The sequence below is a fragment of the Arachis duranensis genome, chromosome 10, assembly GCF_000817695.3.
Source record: "Arachis duranensis cultivar V14167 chromosome 10, aradu.V14167.gnm2.J7QH, whole genome shotgun sequence".
In the NCBI taxonomy this organism is placed as follows: Eukaryota; Viridiplantae; Streptophyta; class Magnoliopsida; order Fabales; family Fabaceae; genus Arachis; species Arachis duranensis.
This window is the reverse complement of record NC_029781.3, coordinates 51,659,321-51,682,154: the sequence shown is the minus strand read 5'-3', so window position 1 is coordinate 51,682,154 and position 22,834 is coordinate 51,659,321. Positions and strand designations below refer to the sequence as shown.

The 22,834-nt window shown below is 32.4% G+C and overlaps 2 protein-coding genes and 1 long non-coding RNA gene across 4 annotated transcripts; 2 read left to right on the top strand and 1 right to left on the bottom strand.

Annotated features, from left to right (window-relative positions):
• Window positions 1-4,728: 4,728 nt before the first annotated feature.
• LOC107470041 (uncharacterized) lies at window positions 4,729-6,352 on the bottom strand. Its single transcript, XM_016089423.3, has 2 exons — window positions 6,037-6,352; window positions 4,729-5,230 (listed from the first exon to the last, which is right to left on the bottom strand). The coding sequence occupies exons 1-2, from the start codon at window positions 6,299-6,301 to the stop codon at window positions 4,959-4,961; spliced, it is 537 nt and encodes a 178-aa protein (XP_015944909.1). The 5' UTR covers window positions 6,302-6,352; the 3' UTR covers window positions 4,729-4,958.
• Window positions 6,353-8,125: 1,773 nt separating this feature from the next.
• Window positions 8,126-9,125, top strand: LOC127742379 (uncharacterized). 2 transcript variants are annotated; one of them, XR_008003564.1, is made up of 4 exons: window positions 8,126-8,437; window positions 8,674-8,767; window positions 8,898-9,014; window positions 9,093-9,125. It is a non-coding gene; the product is annotated as an uncharacterized LOC127742379 (long non-coding RNA). The 2 variants fall into 2 exon arrangements; XR_008003563.1 differs by having other exon boundaries at window positions 8,898-9,122.
• Window positions 9,126-10,304: 1,179 nt separating this feature from the next.
• On the top strand, window positions 10,305-11,404 carry LOC107470048 (uncharacterized). Its single transcript, XM_016089427.3, has 4 exons — window positions 10,305-10,390; window positions 10,828-10,894; window positions 11,063-11,128; window positions 11,288-11,404. Exons 1-4 carry the CDS (start codon window positions 10,377-10,379, stop codon window positions 11,402-11,404), a joined length of 264 nt encoding a protein of 87 aa, XP_015944913.2. The 5' UTR covers window positions 10,305-10,376.
• Window positions 11,405-22,834: the final 11,430 nt, after the last annotated feature.

Below are 22,834 nucleotides of genomic sequence, written 5' to 3'. Positions count from 1 at the left end.
AATAGTTTGGTCTTCAAGAAAAATCACATCTCGGCTTCTAATTATCTTCTTGCTCACCGGATCCCATAATCTGTAACCAAATTCTTCATGACCATAACCCATGAAGATACACTGCTTTGACTTCCCATCAAGTTTAGACCTTTCATCTCTTGGAATGTGAACAAAAGCTCTGCAACCAAACACTCTCAAGTGACCATAGGAGACATCTTTCCTTCTCCAAACTTTCTCTGGAACATCACCATTAAGTGGAACTGAAGGAGAAAGGTTGATCAAATCTACTGCAGTTCTCACCGCTTCACCCCAAAAGGATTTAGACAACTTTTCATGAGAGAGCATACACCTGACTCTGTCATTAATAGTGCGATTCATTCTTTCTGCAACTCCATTATGTTGAGGAGTCTTAGGAACCATCTTCTCAAGCTTGATCCCATGTCCTTTAAAATACTCTTCAAACGGACACCTGTATTCACCACCATTATCTGCTCGAACACATTTTAATAATCCAAATAATGTTTGGTCATCACTTTTATCATGTTCTAGTTTTCCAAACTCAACAGAGACTATTGTCTTCTTTAGCAACAATGAGAGTTCCTTTGGTAATGATGCATTTTTCACTACAAAAAGAAGTGCAATACCCCTCTTGATCCAATACATTCACTGAAATCAGATTAAATTGCATATCTAGCACATGTCTAACATTCTTCAACTGTAACTTGCATTCCATGTTAGTTTCAAGTCACACATCACCCATGCCAATGATGTCACACCACTCCTTTATCTCCCAATTTGATCTTGCAAAATTTCCAGTAGTATAGGAAGTGAAAAATTCACGCTTCGGAGTGACATGACATGAGGCACCAGAGTCCATAATCCAAGTGGAATCATCACAGACAAGATTCACATAATTTTCATCATATGTGATAAGAACATCTTCATAAACAATAGCAGCAGTTTCTTTATCACTATCTTTACCTTTGTCTTCATTTCTTCCCCTTGATTGTTCCCTTTTCAAGAACCTACAATACCTCTTGATATGCCCTGGCTTGCCACAATGGTGACAAATGAACTCCTTTCTTGGCTTGTACTTTCCTCTTGACTTGCTTCGACTCTCTGACCTATCAGAACTGTGAGGTTTTCTACTTTGACTTCTCCCCCGTGACTCTGAAACAAGTGCTTCTGATTGGGAGGAGGCATTAGTCAAACCTCACTCTCTTCTTCTGGCTTCTTCATTCAACATACTCTCTTTAACCATTGCTAACGTCAACTTTCCTTTTGGAGCTGAGTTAGTCAGTGTCACAACCAGAACTTCCCAACTATCAGGCAAAGAGCTCAACAACAACAAGGCTTGCAACTCATCATTCAAAGTGATTTCATTATTTGTCAATTGGTTCACAGTCTCTTGAAAAATACTCAAGTGCTCCGGCATTGATTTACCTTCAACATACTTCATATTGACAAGCTTCCTAATCAAGAATGCTTTGTTTTGCACATTCTTTCTCTCATATAACTCCTTCAATTTGTTCCACATCTTCTCAGCATTCGTTTCGGTGTCAACATGTGGATACACACTAAGATCAAGCCATTGTCTCATCAAAGCAACTGCCTTCCGATTCAGCTTCTTCCATTCAGCATCGGATTTAGTACCTTTGGATTTATCTCCCTCCACAGGATCATACAAGTCCTTGCTATACAACATATCTTCTATGAAGGTCTTTCAAATTGAATAATTTTGGGAATTCAGTTTGACCATATTCGGTCCATGAGTATTTTCCTCCATTTAATCAGCACAGAAATAAACAACCAAAGCTCTGGATACCACTTTGTTGGGAAAACTCAACACAGGTTTAAACCAAGAACCTGTCTAACAGCGGAAGCACCAAAAAAAATAATTTTCCCACAACTTGTGCAATTAAATGGGCAACACCAAAGATACTCCAAGCAGCAAATATAATGGCAAAAAATTAAATAATCAGACACCAGAATTTTAACGTGGGAAAACCCCCAAAAGAGGAACAAAAAACCCACGGGACCTAGTCCAGAAAAATCTTCCACTATCAGAATAATGGGTACACAAACAGTCTTCCTAGTGACACTAGGGCATCTCAACAATCAACAAAATACATCACCAAAGCTGGTGGAATCAACATAAACCCTCCACAAAAGTGGGTATCTCAAATCAGGCAAAAGAGAAGGCAATACAACTAACAAGTTATATCCTAATGTTCATCTCTACACCAGGAATAACATACTAAAATTTCATAAGAAATAGAGCAAGTTTACCAAGTCAATGTGATCAAGGTTGGCATGCTCTTTTCCCCCAAATTTTCTCTTCTCTTCGACGCCGCTCTCTGTTTCTTTCTTATTCTTTCAAAATGAAAGATCCAACTCACTCTCTCTCTCACACCGTGGCTTAGCCACTTTCTTTCTTTCTTTATTTTTTTTTGTTTTAATATGTGTGTGGCCCCACTTGAGATTGGGGACCCACCAACAGTGATAGAGTATAGAGAGATGGTAATGAGCCATGATGGCACAATGGAAATAATAGTCATGATAAAGACGAGGGAAATGGTGGTAGTGGTAGTTAGTCTTTTTACTATACGTATAATATTATTCATAAATTAAAAATAAATTCGTTACTAAATTAATTTTTATTAATGTTTGACAAACTTTTTAAAAGAAGGATATTGTTGTTTTAAAATAATACGATATAGAATCATATTATCCCTTTTATGATTAATAGTTGCCTTGTCTTTTGTGTGAATAATATAAGTAGGGTGTTTACTCGTGAAAATCACATCATAGGTTTGAAAAGAAAATGGTTTAACCTTGTAGAACATAAATAGACCACTACAACTCAACTTCAACATTTTTTAGTTGAGCCCATGTGAGAAGAGTTGAAGGATTCACACTTTAAGTGAAAGGGTATTAATGATAATAGCTCAATCGAATCAGTGTATAAGATTGAGCATGTCTCTATTATAATTACTTAGCATAGTCTATAAATATGTATACTGTGATACATATCAAAGTGTATGTGAAAGGATAATAGAATACATTCAATTCAATTTTCATATATGATTCTTGCTCTTTGATTCTATTTCTTGTCATCCAAAAAATCGCCTTTATTGTCTTTTTCTTCTTGCAATTTATGTTGTCTTCAACTCTTCTCAGGTGGGGAGTAGTAAAACTTATTTGAATTTTTTAATTGTGTCCTCATGTGAGAAAAGCAAAATCTCAACCTCACCAATGCTGAATAATTCTAATTTTGCCTAAACAAGTGTGATGCATCTTGAAAATTCTTTAGGAAATCCTTCATAGATGGCTTCAATGTAAACATCATTGCTCAGATCATAACCAATAGTAATGAGAGAGTTACCAATTTCTTGATTTGTGCCAAATAATAAGAGATTGACAGATTCTTTTTCTTGATGGATTTCAACCGATTTTGAAATTGTTTGATCTTAGACTTTGTGGTTTCAGCAAAATAATTCTGTAGCTTCTGCCAATTTTCCAAAGCACTTGAGCAATCAATAATTCGATTTTTGAAGGAGGGACCAACATAGATTTATAAGAATCTATATGTTGCATCCATTTAGTGTATTTTGCAGATATTGAGCCAGAGGCCTTTGTAGCATCATATTCAAATTGCAGAGAAACTTTACCTTCTTGAATATGTTCTTCAAGATTCTATCCCTTGATGATGAATAATGCATGTTATTGTTAAGTGACAAAATTTGATTCATCAAGTTGGTCTTGAATTAGGGTGAAATTTTTTTTAGCATTAGAGTAATATCTTAAACTAGTCTCTAAAAAATTTCTAGTCGAACATTTTAATTTTTAAAAAATTTTAATCACCAAATCAATCTTTAACTTTTATTTCGTCTGGATAGAGAGACTAATAAGAGATTTTAAAATTGTTAGGGATTGTTATGTCTTTTATTAAATAACGATTAAAATTAATTTTTATCAAAATTTAACTTAAGAATTAGTATGTTTAATAAAATTTATGAGAAAGTCTAGGGATTAGCAATTTTTGTGTTTTGTAGTCAACACTTAACCATAAAAAAAAAGTGAGTAATCTTTTACCATTAGATGTAATCTCACACAATTAAAAACACTATTGATAACCAATTAATAGTTACAAAACACAAAAGTTGTTGGTCACTCCTCAAAATTTATTCTAAGCTAAATTGTCTGGCTAAAAAATTTTTAAAAACTAAATATTACTCTTTTTCTTTTTCGCCGTTGCTCCCCTGATTCCTTGAATCAAATAATTTTAGGTAATGTTTCATGTCCATCTTTAAGAAATTTTTAATAGGCACTTTAATTTTTTTTATAGGTTATAATTATTAAATCCTTTTAAACCATTTTTTTAAATTTTACATCAAATTTATGTCTACCAAATTTAGTCAAATTAATATACATTATTATTTGATAAAGACATAAGAGTCTTTAAAATTTTTAGATTAATTCTTTTATATAGATAAATTTCGTTAGATTATAATAAAAGAATCTAAGATGATCTGAATAAATTTGTTTGACTAAATAAAAAATTAAAAAACTGATTTAATAATTAAAATTTATTAAAAATTAAAATATTCGGCAAAAAAGTTTTTAAAATTAAAACTAATTTAGGATATTACTAGTAAGTTTATTTTCTTTGTAAAAGTTTCAAGACTAATCGACGAATGAATATGCGTCATAAGTTGGTGTAGCTAGTAGCTACACGTTGTTGCATTGTCATCTTTTAATTAATTCAAAATTGCAAATCTCTTGTTTTTATTATTACAAGCAACCTTCTCATCAATACCAGCCATTAGTACATATATATCGTGGTCATGAGAAGCACATACATAACAAATATATAAAATCTAAAGTAGACCACAATGCAAGAATAAATTAAACTCGCTTTATTTAAGTTAACGCATGTTGAAGATAATAAGGTAAGAATTTGATAATCATGGAGAAGACCAGAATGGGCGAATCATTGGAAAAACAGCGAACTTCATGAGACCATTGTTGCAATGAAAGCCATTTTTCTCACCGCATGCAAAGTAGTAAGGCTGCCACTTGTTTAACACGAACTTGAATCCTTCTCCTCCTCCTTGCGTTGCTTTAGCCACCCTCTTCGCCTTCTTAATATCGCATTTTATGAAGCTCCACAAATTTGAAAACAAGTACACGCTGTGTTGGAAAGGGTTCGTCGCATTTGGAGCTTCATACTTAAATACTGCATCCACCCACACCCACAACCAACTTTGCTTTAAAATCACAAAATTTCTTAAGGTAATATCATTATGTAAGTTTTGGCTACGGTATGAATATAGATATATAGATAGATATAGAAACTTATCTAATTGAGAAAGTACATCAAATCAATTTTAGTTAGTTAATGTTAGCGAACTCTTCTTTAATTTTTAATTTTCAAAAGTTCTCATTTTTTAGAAGACGACTTAGAGGTTAGGCTTAATAAAATTTGGAATTCGGATTAAGAATTTATTATTTAAGATTTAAAATAAATAAAATAATTAAAAAAATTAATTGATGTTGGTAAAAAAAATCTAAAACTTACAATTCAAGCTACCGTATTTATACAAGCAAGCTATATAAGGAAATTAGGACTAAGTGGCTTACTAACATTGTTAACTGCCTAACTAACTTTCTAACAAATCCAACTAATTTGTATAAATAAAGATCTGGTCTTCTAAATATCTCAACTATCTAGCAGTTTTAAAAACAGAATACAAACGCAATTAGTAAAATCTGTTATCAAGCAAGTATAAATAAAATATAGGCCTATAGTGTAAATGTGTAATGTTATGTAGGTACGAGCAACAATAAAAGAAGGAGAAGATAAATAATATGGTGAAGTCACATGCAATTATTTTTACATAAAGTTAAATAGTTAAAATTTTTTAAATATTTTAATATATTTGACTAAATTATTTTATAATATTTTTTAATTATTAACTTCTCATAAAGGTAATTTCACATGAATTTTTCTCAGAATAATAAGGTATAATAGTGCAATTGTACCTAAGGTATCGTTGAGGTAAAAGGGCGCATTCTTGATGGCCCAATCAGAGTAGTTAAATCCAAACTGCCAATGCTGGGAGCCACCAACGATAATGGTCTTCGCTTCTTGCTGTGTTTTGTTTCCAAATCTGGACCACCAATTATGGCTGTTATTGAAACCAAACGACCAAGGCTTCCCCGGAACCCCTGCCGCCATTGTCCCTCCGATAATGGAGACCGTTACAACTACACAAATCATAACACTCCTAACAAACTTGCCACCCATCGCTTAATTAAGTTAACTACTAAGAATATATTTGGTTATGGTTTGAGTTTTTGGTGTGGTGTTGTATTAAGAAGAAGGTGGTTTATATAGGGTGAGTTACGCATTTGAATTGTATGTAGTAGTAGTGCAGAATAACCGAATTAACTTTTGAATTTTGTAATGGATGTGTGTGTGGTTAGAACCGATTAATAAGTTGACTTAGCTTATGTTAATTGAATAATAATCTGTGAAGTTGCGTTGTTTCTTCTCTCAATTTATCAGGACAACTTTTCGTCATACTTAATCTACCCTCTTTCACATTAGTGCCTGGCCCCTCAACAATAAATTTAATTGACGGTTTAATGTTAGTTTTTTTCCTTTAATTTTGAGTTACGCATGTTGATAGTAGCCCTACGGGACATATAAAAGACAAGAGAATAAATTTGTCCCACTACATAATTGATTTAATTTTGATCCCACTATCTAAATTCCTAACCCTTTTTCTTTTTCTCTTTTCCAATTTTCTTTCTCTGCTCCAGCTTCCACCCTCCAGTCCTCCAGGCTCCAGAGTTATTGCCGTCATTCTACTAGTGTCACTAGCTCATTGTTACTGACGTTGTTGTCCCGTTCCGCATTTCTCCCGCATAGCTCCATCGCTCGATTTCTCCTTACATCGCCGCGTGCTCACATCTGGTTCAGCCTTCTTTTCTACGTCACTGCTTTATTGGTTGTGTGGTTCTGCCGCTGCATTCCTCTTTTGCATTCCTTTGGCATTTGAATCTGTCTTCTTCTTTAGCGTTTTTCTTCTGCTTCACTTGTTATTTAGTACTCTAATTCTACTTTCTTCTTCTTCTTTTGCGTTCTTCTTTTGGTTTTGTCTTCTTCTGTGAATCTGTGATTCTCTTCACTCTTCACTCTTCAGCAATTCATCCTTTGTCCTGTTGTCGCTAGGTGCCACACGACTGTTGGATTCTGCCTCCTAGAATTCCACAGTTTAGTCTAGGACTCTTGGTACATTTATGTTTCACCAAAAATCTAAAATACTGAATTCATAATCTACTTGCTTCATTGCTTATTTGTTTTATTGTGTTAGTTGGTTTGTTAATTCTGATTGAATTTGTTCTCTCTCTATGTAATTGCTAATTTTGTTTCATTAATCTGTTTGTTAATTGTTTTGTGTATTGACTTATTTTGAGTTAGGAATTTAGAATATTATTAGTTGTTGCTATTGAAAATTAATTGGAATGACACATGCTTGTCAGTTTTGTATTTATAATTTTATATTGTATTTTTAAATTTTTGTAGAATTGTGAATTATTTAAATTAATCAATTAACTTAGGTTTATAATTTTATCCTATTACTTCATCATTAGAGATTCACTACTAGAAAACTAGTTATTACAGACGGATATTTCCGACGGATTTTATCCCACTGAAATACAGAGAGAATTTCAGAGAGATTTTTTGTCGGAAAACAAAAAAAATGGATTAGCATAAATTACAGACGGAAAATAGAATCCGTCGATAATTCCGTCGGAAAAATTAATTTTTTTTCCGTGAGAAATGGTTACAGACAGAAAATCCGTCTGTAATTAAATAGACAAAACGATGCGTTTTATTAAATTATTACAGACAGAAAATCCGTCTGTAATTTAAATTTTCCGTCGGTAAATATTGAGATAACACTAATCTTATCTCTATCCACTCGAAGTCTCGAACCATTTACACTCCACCCATATCAAATCCTCTCTCCGTCACCGAGTTGCTTCTTCTCTCCATCGCACCAATTTCTTCTGCCGCTGGCGTCACAGATCCCTCTTCGTCCTTTGCGTCGTACGGGCTCCCTCCGCCGCCGCATCCAACCCTAACCCCAGAGCTTCGTCGCGCCTCCAACCCTAATCCCAGAACTTCGTCGTGCTTCCAACCCCTGCTTCGCCGCTCCCTCCATCGACGCTCCCTTCGTCTCAAAGCCTCCGTCGTGCTCACTCTGTCGTAAGCCTTCAAACGTCGCTCCTTCCTCCATGACTGAAACCCGTAACGCTCTGCTTTTTCTCCTGCGTCGTGACTTCACCTTCCTCCAAACAAAATTGAAAAACCCTAACCTGGAGGCCTTCCACTGCAAACCTACCGATCCCTAATTCCGTCTCATCATCAGAGGTAAAATAAAATCCCTTTCGCCCATTTCAATCCTTCTCCACGCCCAACAGTCTCTATATCCTCTCTCTAATTCAATTGTACAATTTTATTTTCCTCTTTATTCTCTCCCTTTCGATGTTCTGTTTTTATTTTGCTGAGAATTGAAATTGCTGGCTGAATTAGCTTAATTTTAGGTCTTCTAATCACCTTTCAGTTTTATTGTTGTTCCTTATTTTTTGATTATTTTATTGCCGCAGATTGAAAATGAGTAGGCGTGGGAGCAGAATAGTCTACGTTGGGAACCTCCCTGGTGATATTCGTGAAAGAGAAGTAGAAGATTTGTTTTCAAAGGTACTTTGCTATTTTCATTCGTGAAAGAGTCTGATTTTTCATTTGCTTAATACTTACCAATAGAAACTACTTTACACCTTGTGATGCCTTTGCTGATTTTTCGTGTCCTTGTTCATTTTAATTTTGGCAGGTTGTTTAAATTTGAGCTCTTGTGGTTTTAGAAATGTTAAAAGCTTTGATGCAAAATTTGGCATATAAAGTTGTTAAATTGCTTGCTGCAGAAAATTCAGCAGATTGGCGCCAACTTGTATGAAATTTTGGGAAAAATATGTACGGTAATTTTTAATGAAATAAGTTGAATAATGAATCTGATGATGATTTGCAGAACTGCATCACACTAACAAAGGAGAATGTCAAAGGCATAATCATGGTAACTTTTACTTTCTATTTGGAATTCATTTTCATTCAAACATATATCAGCTTTTTCTAGTTCACTGTAATTATCAGCTTTTTCATTCAAACACAATTTTCTGCATAATGATGAAAAGAGAAAACAAGAACTTGACAAGTCAATGCAAAAACCTAATATTTTGGTAGCTTTCTTACAGGTTTATGCTAAAGGAATTGCAATGTGAATATTGAATTGTTCAATCTCTGGTATGTAAGTAGAAAACTGATACCTAAATATACTTTTCATTTTTCATTAATACAAGTTTAAATGATATATAGCATTATATAGTTTGTGAAAATATACTTGTTCAAAATAGAAGGACATAGTTCCACACATATATGCCATGCTTATCACTCGTAATTGCAATCCTCTTCTTATTCTATTCACCACTCACTACTCACTGTATAGTCATCAAACTTTGGATGCTTTTTTTCTCTGCAGAGGCACCCGCACCACAGCTCGACGGCAAGTCTTGCAACGATACTTTCGATCTTGACTTTGAAGAATGACTTCAAGCAGTTAGAAGGTACAACTTTAGTTCTTCTCTTTCTGTTCCTTACTCATTTGGATTATAAACAAAAAAAGGCATCAATATGTGGTGCAGATTTCAGATCAATTTACCACTTTTTGAAAAGCAGGGTGACAAATGGTGGGTTTGCTTGCTTAGTTTACCACTTTCTTCATTCTTTGAAAATCAGTATCGTTTGTCCATATATGTATTTGTTGCTGCAAATCAATGGCTTATTGAATTCTGTTTTTGGCTGCAGTTTTTCTCATCAAATGGTTTTCCTTCCCCAAGTCTCTAATTTACAATGTTCTCTTTGCCTCGTGCTCTCTCCTACCAGGGAGCTAGCTCAACAAGTATGCTTCTTATCTTTTAATGCATAGGTTGTTGTTTCATTGATTTTAGGCTCTTTATCTTCAAAACTAGTGTCGCACTTTGCCTATTGCTTAGTTCATTGAGATGCAGCATTACATGCAAATCTGTTTTGACAATAATAGATATTTCAATGTGTGTGGTAGCTTTGATTAAGTGTCTGCCTAAATGGAGTTATTCCTACTTAGTCAAAGGACTAAAATGATCTTTCAATATGATCTTTGCTTCTTTTTTTTCTCTCTTGGTTCTTCAGGAATCCGACAATATCTTCAGGTGGGAGATAGAGCCTCTGGATTTGTCTTTCGTATCTGGGATTTTTTCATTTAGCAGACTCTGATCTTATGGCACTTGACAGGTATCTTTCTTAAACTCAAGTCTTAACCTTATATAATCTAAAGGGATGTGTTGCCCATTTTATTGATAGGACCTGTCAATTCTTCTGTTCTATATGATGTTTCTGTGATTTCACTTTGGTTGAACACTACCTGTTTGTTTTATTGTCTGGATAAAGATTTGAAGTTATTTATGTTATTTGGTTGTTTTTCTTTTGAATTAGTTCAAATTTGTTGAAGTAGTAGTGGTATTTGTTGAAATTTGTATTCTTTTGAATCATTCTGTGCCTGCCAGCCAGCAGTGTTCTTTTCTGATTTTTTCCCCTCCTAAGGAAAATCATATGGTGATGCCTGTCAATACATATGTTGTAATATCACTTTAGTTTTACTGTTTTATGTCATTATTGGTTATGTGCTTTAGAATAGATGTGTGTCATACCACTTGTGTTTGTTCGAACAGGTTAAATTCTCCAACCACATTTGAAATGCCAATGGAGGTTTTGGGCCATGAATTGCAGTTTACTCAGGTATATTTATCTTTTTCAAGTATACCTTCTATAACTATCCCATTTTGTTGAGAGGAAGGTACTTTGAAGAAGGTGTTCATTATTCGATTATTTACCCCCCGAAGTTTTCCTTTTTCTTTTTCCTCTTTATCTATAAAATATTTGACAATGCCAATTTTGTTTTGTCAGGATCCCAATTCAAAGCACTTAGGAACAAAAGTGTGGGATTCATCACTTGTTTTTGCCAAATTTCTTGTAAGTTGTTGATCCTCCTAACATTTTCTGAACTGTCCTGTCATAAATATAATTTAGTTTTAGAATCTAAACATGGTTTTAATGAACTTATTTAGATATTGCATCTAATTTCTCTCACCTTCTAATATCTTAAGGTGTATCTTTATTTATTTTTTTCAGGAACGGAATTGCAGAAAGGGAAGGTTTTCTCCAGCTAAACTTAAAGGAAAACGTGTAATTGAACTTGGAGCTGGCTATGGTGTTTCTGGTTTTGGTAATGTTACAAATGATTTTTAATGTTTGGTTAGCCTATTAATTAACTCGTCCTATGTGGACTCCCTTATTGAAAATGTTATGTAAGTAACTAATAAGTTTTTAATCAGCTGCAATAATTACAATAAAAACTAAGAGAAAAAATGCTAAAAAAAATAAAGAATTATCTAACATTTTATACTTTTCAAGTGTCCCATTTACTTCTTTTTAGCTGTGTAAGCAATGACATGAAGGATTAAAACAATTATTAGCTGTTGGTTGGATTCAAATTTTGTAACAAAGAATGTGAACTCTTCAAAATGTGTAGAACTACTTGCGCAAATAAAGCAAGCATTGGCGAGCTAATTGTTCAATGTGCATGCTTATTAATGCACAAAATGAGTTAAAATTAAACCCCACTTCTATAATAGTGTATTTTTTTTGAGTTATTTTTATTGAGAATTGAGAATATCTTCCTCTTTATTTCTTCTCTTGTTGTTAAAATTAAACCCCACTTCTATAATAGTATAATACCAACTTTCATAATTGATCAGCACAATAACCACCACCTATCACTTTCATAATTCTTCCTGATCCATCAGAACATCACAACTCAGAGTATTCAGGTATTGTTTTTTCTTGTATTGTTGTCTTGCATTGCTTTAAACTACTATGATCACATTTTCAATTACATATATGAAGTTCAATCCTGTCATTTAAAACTTAACTATATAGGAGATTTTAAGAACTTGGAGGTTAATTACTTGCAATTATCTAACCATTCTTGTCCATGCTTGGCTTTGCGTGTCAGGAACATTCTTGATCACATATTAATTTCTTGTTGCTATTTCATTTGGATTAATTTTTTGACAGCTTGCAGATGTGTGTTGCTTTTTGTCATAATTAACACACAGTTAAATATTAAAGCACTCCCAAGCTGCTCATGTCACCAACTTGTGGAGGGACTTCTCCAGTGAGTTGATTGTGGAAAAGATCAAGTGCTTCTAATTTCAATAGATTCCCAAGAGAAGATGAGATTTCACCTGAGAGATTGTTGTAACTGAGGTCTAAACTGATATAGAGATTTTTGGCATTTTTCAATTTCTGTTTTAATATGGAGAATAACACAGCTTTTAGTATGGTTGAAAAATATATTGAGGATTATAGTTGATGTATCAATACATTTTCTTTATGCTTTGAATTATATTGACTTGCTTGTTTAATATAGTACCTTTCTTTTAGTTTGATAATACGATGAATTTGTTTATTTTTTGAAATATTATAAATATTCGAATATAAATTAGATAAAAAATTTTTATTAAATTTATATTTATTTTGTATGAAAACAAGTTTATTTTGTAATTAGAAAAAATAAAAAAAATTCTATTTTACCTTACAGACGGATTTACAGACGGATTTTCTGTCTGTAATCATGATTTTCCAAAGTTTAAATTACAGACGGAAAATCTGTCGAAAAATCCGTCTGTAATTACAGACGGAAAATTCGTCTGAAAATCCGTCTGTAATTACAGACGGAAAATCCGTCTGAAAATCCGTCTGTAATTATAGACAGAAAATCCGTCTGAAAATCCGTCTGTAATTACAGACGGAAAATCCGTCTGTAAGTTTGTCGCCTTCAGGAAATGGAGGGAGAATTTACAGAGGAAAAATCCGTCGGTAACTGGTAAAAATCCGTCGGTAATTTTCCGACGGAAAAAAATCCGTCGGTAAATAATTTCCGACGAGGCTTTTACAGATGGACAAAATCCGTCGGTAATTTCGTCGGTAACCAAAAATCTGTCTGTAATATATACCAAATCTGTCTGTAAATCTGTCTATATTAAACCATTTTCTAGTTGTGATTGAATCTCAAAATAATTCATCGACCTCTTCTAACAAAAGGAGATTTTTAGATTCGAAGTAGAGAGTCTTATAGCAGATCTAAGACAACAACAAAAATTTTTTAGTAGATGTGGTTTAAATCAAGAAATAGCTTTAAAAAGAGCTCGAAACACTAGATGGGGTTTACATTATGAAACTATACTTAAATTAATTTCTTTGTTTCCTTCCGTGGTCAATGTTCTTAAATATGTTGAGGAAGATGGAAATAATTCAGAACAAAGAGTTGAAGCATGTCATTTATTTGAATATCATTTAATCGTTTGAATTTACTTTCAACTTGCACTTGATGAAAAATATCTTGGGAGTTACTAATGAGTTTATCTCAAGCGTTACAAAGAAATTATCAAAGACAGTATAAATGTTATGGCATTAGTTAAAGTGTCTAAGCAATGGTTGCAAAATATAAGAGATGATAGTTGGTCTCTTTTACTTGGTGAAGTCTGATTATTTTGTGACAAATATAATATTACTGTTCTAAAAATGGATGATATATTTGTGTCACAAGGAAGATCAAAATGTAAAGCTCAAAAGATCTCAAATTTGCATCATTTTCAATTTGAGATATTCTATCAATAGTTGATAGACAACTTCAAGAACTTAACAATCGTTTTACAGAGGTGAATACTAAATTGCTTCTTTGTATAGCTTTCCTGAATCTGAGACACTTAGTTTTTGCATTTGATAAGGAGAAGTTGATCCAGTACAGTTAGCTCAATCTATCCATTAAAATTTTCTTCCACTCAACTTTTGGCATTTGATAGTCAACTCGAGAACTTCATATTAGATGTGTGTTTTGATGATCAATTCTCAAACTTAAATGGGATTGGTGCTCTTTCGCAGAAATTGGTTGAGACTCGAAAAAATATTGTTTATCCATTAATGTTTCTTCTTTAAAGTTAGCTTTAGTTTTGTCCATAGCAACTGCATTAGTTGAAAGAATTTTCTTTGCTATAAACATCATAAAGGATTGGCTTCGTAATCGTATGGGAGATGAAATTTTAAATGATTATTTAGTGACACATATAGAAAGAAAGACATTTGATTGTATTGACAATAAAAAGATTATTTAATCTTTTCAAAAAATGAAACTCAAAAGAATGAAATATATTGCCCCCACCGACAATTTTTTGGATCTGTCGCTGGGAATAACTTGTATGTGGTTGTCTTTTATGAAATTAATAGTTGAGAATCGTTAAAAAATTTAGAGTTAAGCCCCATTTTGGTATCTGAGATTGGCGAGTTACACTGATTTGATTACTGACTTTTTAATTACTACGATTTGGTCCTCTAAATTAAAAAAGTGCACCAATGTAATTTCTCGTGTATTTTTCGTCATCAGAGCTCAACGCCGTTAGTGACATGGCTCAAGTCTTGCCACGTTGGACATATTAAAACGACGTCGTATGTGTTTTGGCGCCAAATAAGACACTAAATGACGTCGTTTGAAGGAACAATACTAAAATGTTACACCCTTCTTTTTAGTATTGTGCAAACCCTCGAACAATATTATTTAGTACTTTTTAGTTCCAAAACATATACAACAACGTTGTTTTGATATATTCAGCGTGACAAAACTTGAGCCATGTCACTAATGGCGTTGAGTTTCGGTGACGAATGATATACGAGTGAGAGACTAATTAATGCAATTTTTTGAATTTAAAAAACTAAATCGTAACAATTGAAAAGTTGGGAAATAAAATTTTTACAATGATTAAATTGAGTCAATTTTTTATAGATTGATTTTTTTATTTTATAGAATAATCTCAATTTAATTTAAAAATTTTAATAAAGTAGGAAGAGAAAAGAAAAAAAAAACTGTTGTAAACAAATATAATGAGGAAGAAATTGATTTATTTAGTATCAAATTTGGTCATATTTTCTCTATGGTTTGATGTGGTCAAACCTTCAAAGTCAATATTTGAAATTAGACTTAGCATGCTATTGCAGATTTATCGGATACTACTATTAGTGGGTAGGAAATTTGGTCTATGAATCCATATGTGAAGCTTCTTTACTTGTGTTGAGTGATGCGACGATGATGTCAAAATAGCGCGTTGTAATGTGATAGCTATTTTTTTTTTGAAAAGGAAAAAATCATAAAAAAAATATAAAAATATGAGATAAATTTAAAAACTAACAAAATTTATTATTTTTGGTTAACACTTTTAACTATCAGTTTAATTCTTTTAGTATGACAATTTAACAATATACTTTAGTTCATATTTTTAAATATTATTGATTAATTGTTAGTCAAAAATAATAAATTTTATTAATTTTTTAATATTTTTTTAAAATATTATTTTAAATATTTTATTTATTCTATTCTTAGAATCAAACACAGCCATAGTGACACAACAACGAGAACCCTTGATAGCAAGTGATTTAATGTCCAAGTCGCATAACCAATAAAATTTTGATATGTTTGATGTGTGATTGTAATCATTAAAGGAGAAAGTGAAGGATTATTATGGGTTCAAAATACGTAGCGAAAGTAATAAAATAATTTTAAAAATTTATTTTGTACTTAAAATTTTATTTTACTAATAGATTAGATATAAATATTTAAGTACGCTAGTAAAAATAATTTACTTCTGTGATGATATAAAAGCTTTATGTATATTCATATCGAAATCAATATTTACTGTCAATTTTTTGACCAATTGACATCTCATCTAAACTGAAAAACTTCTTACAATTTCTTATATACCATAAAATTTTTTCAGAATTAGATTCACATATTTTTGTGTGCAGAGATATATAAAAGAATAAAGTTATTACGTTTTCTTTATTCTTGTCATACATATATATAGTATGACATTTGTTATTGATTTTAAATTTGAATCTTAATTCAATTTTAAATCTCATTTTAAATTTAAATCATATATTGTTATTTTAATCTTGCATCTTTCAAATTTTATGAGTCATGTCACAATACAATTTGAAATAGAATCAAATAGGATCTCATCCAAACTTAAAATTCAAATTTAGAAATAGAATAACTAATTATTCTCAATTCTCATTTGATATTTTTAAAAATCATGTTATTATTATATTCTTAGTCCTAGTATAGAATATAATAATATTCTATTTGAATTAATATAATTATTTATTTGATCAAATCAAAATAATAACTAAATAATTCTTTAGCAAAAATTATAACACTTGTTAATATGTGACCTCATAGATTCAATATTAAAAAGGTAGTAAATTAATCATACTAAATTTACTAATTATGGTTGGCATCTAGTAAGACTCTTCAATTATCCGATAGTATAAAATAATATATTTTTACTGAGAACCTCAAAAGAACAAAGTATAATTTTTTCCGTTTTTTTAGCTATTGATTATCTTTAGAGTATACTTTAATTGCCAAACTCTAAATTGTTACTATTATTATAACGAATTGTGAATGACCTAAGAAACTCATTTTTTCATTCCTTCAATTTTTTGGCCAATATTTTATTTATTCCAATCATTATAATAATAGAGTTTAAACTCTTTGCCGAGAGTTAACAGATTTTTTATTGACTAAATATTAATTCTACAAGTTTTTAAATCATATCTAATATTCATTCAACTTGCACCCTAGAGTATTAGATATCTGGGATCAAAGTATATAAATACATTATTAATTACCATGATAATCATTGGTAAAAAAAAATTCAATTACCATGTTCATATTGAGAATATTATATTGACAAATATGAAGTAATTATAACCATTAAAAAATTTCAAAGTGAATCACTTTAATATTCACGTCTTTATATATATACTAGCATATATCTTACTACAAGATTTTTGTTTATTTGTGGAGATTTCTAAAATTTCCAAAATTTAAGGTGCCACGAGATCTTTTGTGGGGAGTTTTTAAAAACCTCCACAATCTATTCAGTGGGAGGTTTTGTGCGTGTTTAGTGTGAGTTTTATATTACACTTTTGTGGTTGTTTTAAATAACTTTTGTGACAATTTAAAATTCCTACAAATTGATTTTTTTAATTTAATAAAAATTAACTATTTTGTGAGATTTTCAAACCTCCACAAATCCTGTAATTATTTATTTATTTTTAATTTCAAATCATTCATTAATCTCATCTCATTTTCATATTCTCAAATTAAAAATTTATTTTTTAATATCAAAATTTAAAAACTAAATCTTTTATAACACAATTTCTTAATATAAGATATAACTCTATATATAAAAATTTTTTTAATGTCAATAGTTCTAAACATAATTCCATATGGTATTGTTCTATATAACTATTACTCTCGAGTATATAGACGATAAGAGTGAAGCTCTGGAGTCTTTAATTTACTGGCAAAAGCATATTCAAAATAACAAGATACTAATTTTCAAACAGAATCTGCATTAAAACACTCATTCAAATTTGAACTTATTGAACCATAGTGGCATCATTAAATGGGTGTACAACTTGTTGTTAAGCTATATTGCATACTAAGCTACATATTAGATTGGCCCATTTTTTATGACAAATGAAACGAGGCTTTTATTCATAAATGGAGTTATTCTTATCCAAACACCAATCCATATTAAAACATATACTGCACCTCATGATAAATGGTCTTTACAAAAATCTTTGACTACACCAAATTCAAAATTCTGATCATTATAATATCAATTCATAGGAAGATTCTTAGTCTAAAATATCAGTACCAAGTTTGTATACCATACAATCCACGGAGCAACCATATAATCTTGCTGGTTCCAAGATATGTCTTAAGTTGATCCTCTATTTGGTTCTTACTCATATAAGGATTTCTGTTCTTGTTCAAGAGACGCTCTTTAGTGGTAAGGTAAGTACCTGAAGTAAGAAAGGGTTGCTGAAGTTAAAAGAAGAACTCATAAATTTTGTAAGCTATATAGCTGCAGAGCATTATATTCAAACACGGTTCATTTGATCTCAGAACATATAGAAACAAAAGAATAAACTTAAACCACAAGTTGATAAACATAAGGTAGGTTTGTGTATGTGTAATGTGTTTATGTTGCATTCAAAAGATGTATGTTTATCAACTTAGTTTTAGAGGTCCCTATAGTTGTAGAAAAGTGATTTGATGAGCGGATATTTTATACGCTTTTTGGGGGTATTTTCATGTAGATTTTAGTATGTTTTAGTTAGTTTTTAATAGATTTTTTATTAGTTTTTAGGCAAAATTCATATTTCTGGACTTTACTATGAGTTTGTGTATTTTTCTGTGATTTCAGGTATTTTCTAACTGAAATTGAGGGAGCTGAGCAAAAATTTGATTCAGGCTGAAAAAGGACTGCTGATGTTATTAGATTCTGACCTCCCTGCACTCGGAATGGATTTTTTGGAGCTACAGAAGTCCAATTGGCGCGCTCTCAACTGGGTTGGAAAGTAGACATCCAGGACTTTCCAGCAATATATAATAGTCCATACTTTGCGCGAAGATAGATGACGTAAACTGGTGTTCAACGCCAGTTCCATGTTGCAGTCTGGCGTTCAGCGCCAGAAACAGGTTATAAGTTGGAGTTCAACGCCAGAAACAGGTTACAACCTGGCGTTCAACTCCAGAAACAGCCCAGACACATGAGAAACTTAAGTCTCAGCTCCAGCACACACCAAGTGGGTCCCAGAAGTAGATTTCTGCACTATCCATCTTAGTTTACTCATTTTCTGTAAACCTAGGTTACTAGTTTAGTATTTAAACAACTTTTAGAGACTTATTTTGTATCTCATGACATTTTTAGATCTGAATTATATAATTTTTGACTGCATGAGTCTCTAAACTCCATTGTTGGGGGTGAGGAGCTCTGCAGCGTCTCGATGAATTAATGCAATTATCTCTGTTTTCCATTCAAACACGCTTGTTCCTATCTAAGATGTTCATTCGCACTTCACTATGAAGAAGGTGATGATCTGTGACACTCATCACCTTCCTCAATCTATGAACGTGTGCCTGATAACCACCTCCGTTCTATATTAGATTGAATGAGTATCTCTTAGATTCCGTAATCAGAATCTTCGTGGTATAAGCTAGAATTGATGGCGGTATTCATGAGAATCCGGAAAGTCTAAACCTTGTCTGTGGTATTCCGAGTAGGATTCAAGGATTGAATGGCTGTGACGAGCTTCAAACTCGCGATTGTTGGGCGTAGTGACAGACGCAAAAGAATCAATGGATTCTATTCCGACATGATCGAGAACCAACAGATGATTAGCCGTGCTGTGACAAAGCATTTGGACCATTTTCACTGAGAGGATGGGAAGTAGCCATTGACAACGGTGACACCCTATGTACAGCTTGCCATGGAAGGAGCCTTGCGTGTGTAAAGAGGAGGACAAGAGAAAAGCTGAAATTCAGAGGACAAAGCATCTCCAAAACTCCAACATATCCTCCATTATTGAGTAACAATTACTTATTCCAAACACTTTCACTTTTTACAATTAAATTCAAAGAACCTTATTGGCATCCTGACTAAGATTAATAAAATAACCATGGCTTGCTTCAAACCAACAATCTCCGTGGGATCGACCCTTACTCACGTAAGGTATTACTTGGACGACCCATTGCACTTGCTGGTTAGTTGTGCGGATTGCAAAAGTGTGATTGCAATTTCGTGCACCAAGTTTTTGGTGCCGTTGTCGGGGATTGTTCGAGTTTGAACAACTAAAGGTTTATTTTGTTGCTTAGATTAGGAATAATTTATTTTTGATGCTATAGAGTCATTAAATCTGAGTCCTTTATTTTCTTTTCAAAAATTTTTCAAAAGTATTATTTTTTTCCTTATTAATTTTTAATTTTTATGCGAGTTTAGTTTTATATTTTAAGTTTGGTGTCAATTGCATAATTTATATTTTCCTTTAAATTTTCGAATTGTATGTTCTTTATTTTTCCTTGATCTTCAAATTGTTCTTGTCAAATTTTCTTGTTTGATCTTTAGTTTTTCCTATTTTTGTGTGTTTTTCGTATTTTCCTTGTGCTTTTTCAAAATTTTAGTTTTCAAAAACATATTTTTTATATACAATATTAAAATACATTACATTTATAGATCAGTTGGCTAGAGCGTTGGCTTATGTTTTTGGCAATTGGGTATCTTCTTTTTAAAATCTTTTTTAAAAATAATTTTTCTTTGATTGAATCTTGTGCCAAACTTTAAGTTTGGTGTTTTCTTGTTAATTTTCTTTAATTTTCAAAAATTTATTTTGGTTTTCTAAAAATTTGAAGTTTGGTATTCTTTCTTTTGTTCTTGTTATTCTTGTGAATCTTCAAGGTGTTCTTGAGTCTTCCTTGTGTTTTGATCTTAAAATTTTTAAGTTTGGTGTTCCTTGGTGTTTTCCCTCCAAAAATTTTCGAAAACAAGGAGCATTAGATCTAAAAATTTTTAAGTCTTGTGTCTTCTGTGTGTTTTTCTCTTTCATCATAAAATTCAAAATTCAAAAATATCTTTTCTAACTAATTTTAAGCCATCTTTTCGAATTTTTTTTAAAAAAAAGAAAAAAAATTTAGATTTCAATTTCAAAAATATCCTAACCACTTTCTCTCTCCTCACTTTTTCGAAAATCTTCATAAAATATTTTTAAATTTTTATTTTATTTTTATTTTTGTTTTTATTTATTTTTATTTTCATTGTCGTCTTTATTTTATATTATTTTATTATTATTATTTCGAAATTTTTATATATAATAAAATAAATAAAATAAATTCACATCATCTTCCTTTCTCCATTATGGACTTAAGTGGAAATGAATAGTCCAGAAGGACTCTGGGGTCATATGATAACCCCACTACTACTTCATACGGGAGTAGTATTTGTATACCCTCCATTGGAGTCAGTAGTTTTGAGTTGAATCCTCAGCTCATTATCATGGTGCAGCAAAGTTGCCAGTATTCCGGTCTTCCACAAGAAGAACCTACAGAGTTTCTAGCACAATTTTTACAAATTGCTGACATAGTACATGATAAGGAAGTAGATCAGGATGTCTACAGATTATTACTATTTTCATTTACTGTAAAGGACCAAGCTAAGAGGTGGTTAAATAATCAACCTAAGGACAGCATAAAGACATGGAAACAGCTGTCAGAAAAATTCCTGAATCACTATTTTCCTCCAAAACGGATGACACAGCTAAGGCTGAGCATCCAAGGCTTCAAACAAGGAGATAATGAATCCCTTTATGATGCCTAGGAGAGATACAGAGAGATGCTAAGAAAATGCCCCTCTGAAATGTTTTCAGAGTGTGTGCAGTTAGACATCTTCTACTATGGGCTTACATAAAGAGCTCAGATTTCTGTAGACCACTCAGCTGGTGGATCTATACACATGAGAAAGACAATAGGAGAAACTCAAGAGATTATTGATACAGTTGCTAGAAATCAGCATCTGTACCTAAGCAGTGAATCTTCCATCAACGAAGAGGCTAAGACAGTAACTGCTGAACTCAGTCCTACAGATCAAGCTGCTGAATTCAATCAGCAATTAGATTTTCTAACAAAACAGTTAGCCAAATTCAAGGAGATACTACAAGAAACAAGAATGGCTAATATGAATATGGAAGTACAGTTGAAACAAATAGAACAGCAGTTATCAAAATAAATAACAGAAGAATGCCAAGCAGTTCAATTAAGAAGTGGAAAAACATTAAATACCTCACTTCAAGGTAGCAGGAAGCCAAGAAATGAGCAAACCACCCAAAATCCATCTGAGGACAATAAGAGCCAAGAGAAGAATAATCCTGGCGCTCAAACGCCAGAAAATGGGTGGAAAGCTGGCGTTGAACGCCCAAACCATGCTCAATCCTGGTGTTCAACGCCAGAAACAAGCAAGGAATTGGCGTTGAACACCCAAAAGAAGCACAGTTCTGGCGTTCAAACGCTAGAACCAGGTAAGGAGTTGGCGTCTAACGCTACTCCAGCTTCCACCCCTGGCATTCAAACGCCAGTGGGAGATCAGACACATACAAGTGCTGATAGCAACCCCTCTAAAAAGGCTTCTCAATCCACATCTGTAGGCAATAAACCTACAGAAACTAAGGTTGAGGAATACAAAACTAAAATGCCTTATCCTCAAAAACTCTGCCAAGCAGAACAGGATAAGCAATTTGCTCGCTTTGCAGACTACCTCAGGACTCTTGAAATAAAGATTCTATTTGTAGAGGTGACAAACCCCATTTGTAGGGTTTATCTTGTATTGATTTTAGGAGATTTTATCACCTTTCACCCACATTTATTCAATGAAATAGCATGGTTTTGTATATTCTCCTTTAATTGTGCTTAAGAGTGAAAACATGCTTTTTAGGTCTTAAAATAGCCAAATGTAATTTACCTTGATTCCATTAGATGCCTTGATATGTTTGTTAAGTGATTTCAGATTTAGGAGGCAAAGATTGGATCAAGGGAATGAAGAAAAAGCATGTAAAGTTGGAGAACTCATGAAGAAATGAAAGAACCGGAAAGCTGTCAAGCCGACCTCTTCGCACTTAATTGACCATAACTTGAGCTACAGAGGTCCAAATGATGCGGTTCCAGTTGGGTTGGAAAGCTAACATCCGGGGCTTCGAAATGATATAAGATTTTTCATAGTTGCTACA

Excerpts from the sequence above, each read along its gene's own strand:
- LOC107470041 (XM_016089423.3), bottom strand. The coding sequence starts at position 6,301 with ATGGGTGGCAAGTTTGTTAGGAGTGTTATGATTTGTGTAGTTGTAACG. Across the intron at positions 5,231-6,036 it reads TTACCTCAACGATACCTTAG|TATTTAAGTATGAAGCTCCA; the intron begins GTACAATTGCAC and ends GGGTGGATGCAG.
- LOC107470048 (XM_016089427.3), top strand. Across the intron at positions 10,895-11,062 it reads ATGAATTGCAGTTTACTCAG|GATCCCAATTCAAAGCACTT; the intron begins GTATATTTATCT and ends TTGTTTTGTCAG. Across the intron at positions 11,129-11,287 it reads TTGTTTTTGCCAAATTTCTT|GAACGGAATTGCAGAAAGGG; the intron begins GTAAGTTGTTGA and ends TATTTTTTTCAG.